At 48.7% G+C, this 10,337-nt stretch overlaps 1 protein-coding gene across 2 annotated transcripts; it reads left to right on the forward strand.

The window, feature by feature from the left end:
• The first annotated feature begins 239 nt into the window (after nucleotides 1-239).
• On the forward strand, nucleotides 240-8,670 carry SERPINA4 (serpin family A member 4). Of its 2 annotated transcripts, none has more exons than XM_010384558.2 (5): nucleotides 240-319; nucleotides 2,267-2,932; nucleotides 5,760-6,033; nucleotides 6,898-7,057; nucleotides 8,157-8,670. In XM_010384558.2, the coding sequence occupies exons 2-5, from the start codon at nucleotides 2,284-2,286 to the stop codon at nucleotides 8,355-8,357; spliced, it is 1,284 nt and encodes a 427-aa protein (XP_010382860.1). In that variant the 5' UTR covers nucleotides 240-319; nucleotides 2,267-2,283; the 3' UTR covers nucleotides 8,358-8,670. The 2 variants fall into 2 exon arrangements, with proteins under 2 accessions (XP_010382860.1, XP_010382862.1); XM_010384560.2 differs by having other exon boundaries at nucleotides 267-472.
• Nucleotides 8,671-10,337: the final 1,667 nt, after the last annotated feature.

Here is a 10,337-nt window from a genome sequence, read left to right on the forward strand (position 1 = left end):
CAGACCTTCCAAGGGGCTCCTGGGGCACTCAGGGAGCACCAAGCACCAGGCAGACCTCCATGCACTGTACAAACATGAAGAAGTGAATGCTCTTGGGGTTCCCCAGGTGGGAAGTGGGGTGTCTTTTTGGGAGAGGGTGAAGTAACTTCTGGTGAGTTTTCCTTGTCTAGGCAATGCTGTGCCCATGGCCTGTTAATAATTACCTGGTTGGGAGACAGTGGGTGGTACTGAGAAGGTGTGGTTTGACCAGTCCTCCTGGGCTTGACAAGACAGAGCTGAGACAGCTACCCAGGGGGTCCACTCCAGGACAGACTGTGCCGTGAGTAACCCTCTGAGACAATGGAGACGAGAAAGACTCTAGAGGGAGGGTGACAAGCTGTTCTTTTTTGCTCAAGACTGAGAATTCTTCTAGGACATACTTTCAGTGCTAAAACCAGGAAAGTCCCAGGCAAGCTGGGACACCTTTCTAGAGGTGAGAAATACTCAGGCTAGAAAGCCCCCAACCTCGGATCCATGGGCACTGGTGGGTGACTGTGCCTAGAGACCCAGAAAAACCTCCCCCAGAGACACACAGCTGGTACATGGCAGCACTGACTGGGGGCCAAGGTCTTCTGGCTCCCAAGTGATCCAGGTGATCTTGGGGAGTTCATGCCAGAGGGGAGGTGTGTCTGTGAGTGATGCGGTCCTATGTATGTTTCTAAATGATCCCTCCAACTGCTGAGTGGAGAACAGAGAGCAGAAAGACTAGGAAGTTTTCTGCAAGGGTCTAGGTCAGGGATCAACAAACCACAGCTTGTAGGTCAAATCTGACCCACCGCCCATGAGCTAAGAATGCAAGAAACAAAGTATAAATATAAAATATAAGTGATAAGTATAAAAGGTAAATATACAAAGGGTTGAAAAATCAATAGAGGAACAACATTTTGTGACATAGGAAAATAATATGAAATTCACATTTCAGTGTCCATAAGTGAAGTTTCACTGAAACACAGCCACACTTGTTCATGCATGTCTGGTCTGAGACTGTTTTCAGCTGCCACAGCAGAGTTGAGTAGTGGCAGCAGAGACTGTGTGGTCTGCAAAACCACAGATATTACTATCTGGCGCTTTGCAGAAAAAGTTTTCTGAGCCCTGGTTGAGGATCATAACAGTGGAGCGGGTGAGAGGCTGAAGAACCTATAGGAAAGTCTAGGAGTTGGAGACCAGCTTGGGCAGCATGGTGAGACCCTGACTCTACAAAAATTTAGCTGGGTGTGGCTGTGCATGCCTGTGGTTACAGCTACTTGGAAGGCTGAAGTGGGAGGATCACCGGAGCTCAGGAAGTCAAGGCTGCAGTGAGCCATGATTACACCATTGCACTCCAGCTTGGGTGACAGAGTGAGACCCTGTCTCAAAAAATAGAATAAAATAAAATCAACCCAACCCTGCAGTCCATGGAAGTGGATTAAATGGATTGTGGGTGGATAGAAGGCTAGAGGCTTTTTGGCCTGACAACCAGATACTGGTGGGACCATTTGATGGGGCAGGAGCAGATCTGGGGGAGAAACTGGAGCACCCTGTCTTGGACAGATGTTCATTATGGAAAGGGTACCAATTCTATCCCCACAACTTTGTCCTGATCCTCACTTTAATAAGTAAGGACACTTATTAAACATCCATGTCCTCATCTGTACAGGGTAACAATACAAAGACCAGTTCTACTGACCTCTACAGGAGTGGGAGGGTCAAACTAAATGGCATGAAAGTGGTTTGTAAACGATATAAAGCACTCCACAGATGTTTGTGGAGCAGACGCTAAAATAAACTCTGATGATTGCCATCCTCTATGCCAAATCACTGCGCTAATGAAATCAACTCATCTGAAAGAGAAGTGTGGGAGAAGCAGCACCTGAGTTTGGGGATGTGGGTTCTGGCTAGGATATTTGTTAGGTAGGTGACTTGGGTGAGTCATTTTTGGAGTCTTCGTTTCCTGCTCTGTTGGGTGAGAATGGAGTCTAGTGCTGTGCAGAGCTCACATGGTTGGGTAGCACAATGACATGATGGATGCGAGGAGTGTGCCTTGTATGTCTAAAGCATTGCTGTCCAATAGTGTTGCTGTCACCACACATGTGGAGGGTGGTGGGCGTTACATTGTCTTTCACAAGCTCGTCTGCAGGAGTTGAGGGTGTCACTCACGATCTCCGGGTGCTGGCCCACTGCCCGCCTTCTCAGCAGGGCCAGGTGTTCTGCTGGGGGAATTTCCTGGGCATTCTCTTCCCTCCCCTAGGCCTGAGAGTGCAGAGGATGCATCTTATCAACTACCTGCTCCTCCTGCTGGTTGGACTACTGGCCCTTTCTCATGGCCAGCTGCACGTTGAGCATGATGGTGAGAGTTGCAGTAACAGCTCCCACCAGCAGATTCTGGAGACAGGTGAGGGCTCCCCCAGCCTCAAGATTGCCCCTGCCAATGCTGACTTTGCCTTCCGCTTCTACTACCTGATCGCCTCGGAGACCCCAGGGAAGAACATCTTTTTCTCTCCGCTGAGCATCTCGGCCGCCTACGCTATGCTTTCCCTGGGGGCCTGCTCACACAGCCGCAGTCAGATCCTTGAGGGCCTGGGGTTCAACCTCACGGAGCTGTCTGAGTCCGACATCCACAGGGGCTTCCAGCACCTCCTGCACACTCTCAGCCTCCCCGATCTTGGGCTGGAAACACACGTGGGCAGTGCTCTGTTCCTGAGCCACAGCCTGAAGTTCCTTGCAAAATTCCTGAATGACACTGCGGCCTTCTATGAGGCCAAACTCTTCCACACCAACTTCTATGACACTGTGGGCACAATCCAGCTTATCAATGACCACGTCAAGAAGGAAACTCGAGGGAAGATTGTGGATTTGGTCAGTGAGCTCAAGAAGGACGTCTTGATGGTGCTGGTGAATTACATTTACTTCAAAGGTGAGAGTCAGATCATTGGTGTGTGCTAAATCCACACCCCCACCTCCAACCCCCTAATTTGTTGACTGGTTAAATATATTTTTACAAAAGGGTAAGTAAAAAGGTTGTGTCTGATAGAGTTAAGCAGCCCTCAGAGAATGCAATGTTAGAATGTTGTATGTTGAAGACTCTGTAGTATTGAGGTTTCCATTCCTTCCTATCTTTAGACATATTTTCTTATTCATTTTCTTAATAAAAGTAACGTACAAAATGCATTATAGCCAGTGATCATGAATTGAATTGCTGGATTCATATCTGAGCTCAGCCTCTACCAACAGTGCAAACAGGTCAGCTTGTTTGCTCAAAGCAGGGATAAGACAAATCTCTACTTCAAAGGTTGGCTTTGAGGATCAAATGATTAACCCATGTGTATACTCCTAAAAGGATCTAAAGAGATGGACAAACTGCAGCCCCTGGGCCAAATGTGTTCAGCCACTGGTTTTGTAAATAAAGTTTTATCGGCACACAGCCAGGCCCATTCATTTATGTATTGTCTGTGGCTGATCTCATGCTACAATGGCAGATTGATTCATTACTGCAGAGATGGAACGATCTGCAATGCCTACAATAGTTAATATCTCTATAAACTTTTTTGTTTGTCGACCTCTGACCGTTTTATGTACTCAATAAATAGCAACTATAGTTCATCTAATGATAACAATGCTCATTTTGAAGCTTTACAAATATGTAAAAGCATAAAGGAGAAAGTAGACATAATCTCTAGTCCTACCACTCAGAGGCAACAAATGTTAATGTTTTAGCATCTTTTCCTCACCTTCCATTCACACACATATATGTCCACACAGTTGATATCACAGTGTGTGAACAATTTTGTACAGTGTGGATTAGTCAGGGTTTCATCAGAGAAGGAGAGCCATCTCAAGTCAATGGTAAGGAGATTGTTATAGGAGTTAGACCCCACACAACTGTGGCTGGGAAAGTGAAGGTCTAGAGGAAAGAAGAGTTGGAAGGACAGAGAGAAAGTTGCCGATGCAAGCGGACAAGTCAGAGCTTGGAGGGGAATCTATATGCCAAGCTCATCCAGCCATCAGAGTGCCACCATGGAGGGGAGCATCACTGCGTAGTTTCTGGTGGTAGCCTGGGGCTGCTGTTGTTTAGTGGGGTTAGAGTTGGGAAAAGGAGCTTGGAGACAAGCAGGTGCAAACTGGAGCTCTGCTGAGTCTGACCATCATCATATCTGACCACCAGGGCCTTCAGAGAGCAATTTACTTTGAAATCTCACAATTCTAACCAGCTTGAACCCAGAATTTACAGGGAACAAAATTCTAGGGAGCAACTCTCAGCCTAATGATTCAGCCAAATTAGTCATTCCATGTAATTTGCATGTGGAATTTTCATGCACTATTGAAAACTTTTTAAAAAACCTTTGTTTTGAGGCTGGGCGTAGTGGCTCACACCTATAATTCTAGCACTTTGGGAGGCCAAGGCAGGCGTATCTTAAAATCAGGAGTTCAAGACCAGCCTGGCCAGCATGGTAAAACCCTGTCTCTGCTAATAATACAAAAAAAAAAAAAAATTAGCCGGGCTTCATGGCACATGCCTGTAATCCCAGCTACTCAGGAGGCTGAGGCAGGAGAATTGCTTGAACTCAGGAAGTGGAGGTTGCTGAGATTGTGACACTGCACTCTGGCCTGGGCAACAGAATGAGACTCCATCTCCAAAAAAGAAGCTTTGCTTTGAAATAGCAAAACTTTTAAACTTAAAAAAAAATTAACTAAGGCAGGAAGGGAAACAGTAGTACGGGTTTCACCGTCAGGAAGACATTGATTAGAATCCCAGATCCCTTGCTTTTCCCTGGATGAAAATTCCTGGCATGGAGACCTCAGTCCATTCACCCTACCTGCCATCACCTCATTGCACATCGCTTGCTGTCCTTGCTTCCCTCGTCACACTGCATGGCCATCATTGTGGTCACTTCCTTGCAAATACTCTGAAGTCTTAACTTTCTTGGTTTTCCCTCCCTCTATCATACTTACCCTCCAAAATTGCAAACCTGCTTAAACCTAAAGGTCTAATTAGTCTGCATCTGCATGCAGCAGCTGAATGTGGCTGAAGAAAAACATCCAACTAGACTGATGGTCTCACTTGATATTTGTGAATGCAAATCTTCATTGATCTCTCTACACTGTCCAGCAATCCTACTTACATATCTCCACTCTCCAAAACAACTAAAATAACAGATTCATCCTTCTCAAATGTCCTGCCCACTCACAACTTTCACTTAAAAATCTTGTCTCACTCTTCATTGAGAAAACAGAATCAGTTACACAGGAAATCTCTCATCTTCTCACCTCCAAATCTTCTCACCTCCAAATCTACTCACCTCCAAATCTACTCACCTCCCTGCATTTGAACCCGCAAGCTCAGACATCCTCCTCTCATCATGGCAGTAGTGACCCACCTCTCACGGAAGGCCAACCCCTCTGCTCACACTCTGCCATCTCCTCTCTCCTTCTCAAGGATGCTTACCTAACAATGAGCCCCTCTTTCCAGCATCCCTGGTTTCTTCTCTATCAATCCTATTCACATATTAGAAAATGAACATCCTCTGCTATCTCTCATTTTAAAAGTTAAATGAGGCCTAAGGAATCCATTCCCCGGGCATGTCAGGTTTTGAATGGTCAAAATGGGACAACTTGATGAGCTCATAGGGCAGGATCTGGAGCGACTCTTTCAGTAGCTCGGAACACCAGGTGGCATTCCCTGCCTGGAGGACTGACTCTGTGGCCCGCAGATGTCCTGTACCTTCTTTTCATCTTCCCTTCAGCCCTGTGGGAGAAACCATTCATTTCCTCAAGGACCACTCCCAAAGACTTCTATGTTGATGAGAGTACAACAGTCCAGGTGCCCATGATGCTGCAGGACCAGGAGCACCACTGGTATCTTCATGACAGATACTTGCCCTGCTCAGTGCTACGGATGGATTACAAAGGAGACGCAACCGTGTTTTTCATTCTCCCTAACCAAGGCAAAATGAGGGAGATCGAAGAGGTTTTGACTCCAGAGATGTTAATGAGGTGGAACAACTTGTTGCAGAAGAGGTAATCAGTGTGCTATGGGGGCTGAATCTACAGTACTATCCATCAAATATACCTTTCTAATGAAAGACAGTGCCCCCAAATAGGGAGTGATTGCCAAATTATGAGAGAATTCTCACTTGCTCTGAGACCTTCCATGGGCTTCCTTTAAATGATGAACTCTCCTGTTATATTTAAACTATGACTTCCCCTCGTTAGGGAAAAAAGAACCACAGTAGGACTTCAGAGTCCTGGTTCTAGACGTAGCTCTTCCACTGCACGAGACTTGGGTCAAGTGACTCTGCCTCTTGGCGGGTTACCTCTGTGCAATGAAGAGGCAGCCCCTCTGGCCCAGATGGTTGACTAAGCTGCCATAGCGGGATTCAAAAAAACTCCATCCACCCACCCAAGGAATTAACAGGAAGGCTTCCCATCATGCTGGCTATGATTGAAAAAAGTCTTCAACCATATATAAGAAAAGGATCCTAGCCCAAGGGTACATGTGAATAGAAAAATCACACAACTTTCATGGTGGAGGGAATCCAATACAAAGAAATTAGCTGGTTCACAAAGAGTAAAACTCACAGGGCTATAACAGAGGCAAGGGCAAAACTGCCACCTGGCGAGACTTACATCTGTCTCCCTGGGCACCTGAACACCCACAGAAAGCAATCTCTGAAGAGGGGCTACCACGGACACGAGATCCCACAGACAGCAGGCCCTGGGGACAACACCCGTTTGTGGGAGGTAGTCTGAGCCAAAGCTGTTTGTGGGGATAGAATTCAGATGGAATATAGCCAGCTAAAGAGGGCCACCAAGGAGGGCTGTGCCCAGCAGGGATCCTGGCTTGTTCATTAATCTAATGTTTTAACCCAATCCCCCCTTCAGGAATTTTTACAAGAAGCTAGAGTTGCATTTCCCCAAGTTCTCCATTTCTGGCTCCTATGTACTAGATCAGATTTTGCCCAGGCTGGGCTTCGTGGATCTGTTCTCCAAGTGGGCTGACTTATCTGGCATCACCAAAGAGCGAAAACTGGAGGCATCCAAAGTAAGTCATCAACCCCTAGAGACCTCGGTGGGGCACTTGTGCCCATGGGAGTTGCCAGGTGATGGGGCTCCCAAGCTGCCACATGGAGTCTCAGAGCCTGAGTGTGTTCAGTCATCTGCAGACATCAGCATCCACCCTGGATGCTGTCAACCAGCCCTGGATGTGGTGCTCGGTGCTGGGATATAGTGTTGAATCAGCCCCCCAACTCAGACAGCTCTCCCAGACGAGTCAGGGACACAACATCTTCAGAGAGAGATACATGCAATGATAGAAAATGGAGGTGGGGCCGGGCATGGTAACTCACACCTGTAATCCCAGTACTTTGGGAGGCAGAGGCAAGCAGATTACTTGAGGTCAGGAGTTCGAGACCAGTCTGGCCAAAATGGTGAAACTTCAACTCTACTAAAAATATAAAAATTAGCCTGGTGTGGTGACAGGTGGTGGGCACCTGTAATCCCAGCTACTCAGGAGGCTGAGGTAGGAGAATCACTTGAGGCTGGGAGGTGGAGGTTGCAATGTGTCCAGAGATCAGGCCACTGCACTGCAGCCTAGGTGACAGAGTGAGTGAGACTCCATCTCAAAAAAAAAAAAAAAAAAAGAAAAAGAAAAAGAAAGAAAAAAAAAAGGAGGAAACAGAGAGGAGAGACACAGGTGAGGCTGCATTGGGTGCATCTGTATGAGGGAGACTTCTGCTAAGCAAAGTGTGCGAGGGGGTAGAGCCTTGGGTTTGAGCTTGAATTCTGGTTCTTCCTCTTATGTTATTGAAGGGGTACTAGTTTCTGAATTTACATTCCTCACTTTTAAAATGGGCATCATACTGCTGACCTCATAGGATGGCTATGAAGATCAAATAAGATGCATGCAAAGCCCCGAGCACAGAGCAAGCGCTCATTTAATGAGAGCTGCCATGACTGTGTGTGGCAGGAGGTCTCCAGCTCAAAAATCCTCCCAAATGAAATTCTTGCTGTGTTATCCCCAAGAAGTGACCTTGCAGGCTATAAGGGGCAATGTTATTCCCTAGCAGTTTCTGACTCTCGCAGTCTTGTCCAGGCCCCTTCTCTTGCTGGCTTGGAGATAATGCTTGTGATTTTCCTCCCAGAGTTTCCACAAGGCCACCTTGGATGTGGATGAGGCTGGCACCGAGGCTGCAGCAGCCACCGGCTTTGCAGTCAAATTCTTCTCTGCCCAGACCAATCGCCATGTACTGCGGTTCAACCGGCCCTTCCTTGTGGTGATCTTTTCCACCAGCACCCAGAGTGTCCTCTTTCTGGGCAAGGTCGTCGACCCCACGAAACCATAGCCCTCCCAGGGCTGCTCATCTGTTTCAAGCAGGAGGATGCGGCAGGGGAGGGCTGGGTGTGAGTAGTTCTGTGTTTAGAGTGGGGACAAGGAAGACACCGAAGGCTCAGGAGTCCAGGACAGCAGGTGCTGGCCCGTGGGGAGTGGGGAGCGGCACTGAGATGGGCAGGGCCTGGACATTCCACACCCTGGCGCTGTGCAGCCTCTGGCAGAGCATCCAACCTCTTGGAGCAAGTTTCTGTCTCCGGAACTTCTGCCCCTGGCAGGCCCTTTCCACAACAGGGTGGTTGTTCCGAGTAAACAACACAATGCCACGAAGACCCTGGTTCAGTGTCTCGTACGTGGTAGACACTCAATAAATGCGTCCTCTGCCTGCCCCTCCGGGGTTTGCCCCAGACTCCCCTGGCAGACCTGGTCCCAGACACAAGGTATGAGGAGCTCCAAGTCCCGTTCCAGCAGGTTACCCAGGTTTATGGGGAGGGGACAGGGTGTGGGCAGTCAGCTGCCTCAGGCAGGGCTAGTACCTTGCTCCAGAGCAGGGGCTGAGAAAGCCACAGAAAGGCAGACACCACCAGGGCGGCTTCCACAGGGACCTGGTCAGAAGAGCCCAGTGAGGCACTGCCCCCTCCTGTGGCTACAGAGATGTGGCCTGTGTCTCTCCCAGGACAGTGGCTGTGGCCACAGAGCACATTGCAGACCCAGAGGCTCTTGCTTTTGCATCCAGGCTCTGTGCTCTGGATCTTCAGGCAAATCCTCACCCTGTTGGCCCTCAGTTTCCCCACCTTTCTGACCCAGGTGGTCCAGCTCAGACTGGTTGAGTATGTGGAGTGGACCCACCCAGAGTCTGTGAGAATAAACCACCCCTTCCACAGGGCAAGGCAGGTGGATGGGATGTGGTTCTGTTTGCCCTGAGCCTCGGTGATGTCTGGCAAATGCATTACTCTGGGCAGGACCCTGTGGTTTTCTTGGTGGCCAGGGCCACCAAGGCAGCTGGGTTCCAGCACCGTCTCCAGCCCTTGACCATGGACACCAAGTTCCCGGGACAGTTAGAGCTGGGAACGGTCCAGCCAGGAAGGATGTCTCCTTTCCTCGGCCCAGCTCACCCTGTGCCTTCAGGGCCAGCACAACAGTTCCCACACGCTCTCCTGTCAGCGCTGATCCTCCTGCCAGGCAGGCCATTTCACTCCCACTCGGTGGCGTCCAGGTTGCCAGCATGTTCAAAACCAGAATTCCTGGGTTCAAGTCCTAGCTGTGCTCCTTAGAAGCTGTGTGATCCTGGGGAATTCATTTCACGTCTCTGGGCCTCAGTATATTCATCCATAAATTGGGATGATGATAACACTACTGACCTCATAGGGCTGTTGGGAGGATTAATCAGTGACTGTATATGTCACGTCTCACAACAGCACTATGCAAACATTAGCTATATGATTATTACCTTCATTCCAGCAGCCCTGACAGTCAGTGCTGCCACCACAGGCTCTGAGCTGGGGGTCTCTCCACAAAATCCCACTGCCATCTGGGGACCCCAAACCTTTTTCATGTTGCCACTGTCGCTACACAGGAAAATTGACACTGAATCCTCCCAAGGGGAAGTTCCAAAAAGGCACAGTGGTGCCTGAAGTTCCTAACTGAGCTTCTAGAACTTTTTCTAAATAAGTGTTCAGCTCTCAGCTCTCCTCTCTTGGTAGATCCAGTGGGGGCAGAATCTTTCCCCAGAGTCTGTCCTGGACTGAAAGATTGGGGGCTGTTACTTTAGGACCAGCTCAAAGAATCTTCTAGGCTTTGGGAATCGTGGCTGCTTGCCATGTACACGCTAGGGCGCTTACTCAGTGTCCAGGAGGCCCGGGGCTGATACTGAAAGCTCAGCCATGGACTTCAGAACAAGACCCAGCTGGCCCAGGCTCTTGGCTCTGGCAAGCAGGATGTCTCACTGTCACAAACCCAGAATTTTCACCAAGGAGAAGGTGACCAGGGAACA

This window comes from Rhinopithecus roxellana, chromosome 5 (genome assembly GCF_007565055.1).
Source record: "Rhinopithecus roxellana isolate Shanxi Qingling chromosome 5, ASM756505v1, whole genome shotgun sequence".
NCBI lineage: Eukaryota > Metazoa > Chordata > Mammalia > Primates > Cercopithecidae > Rhinopithecus > Rhinopithecus roxellana.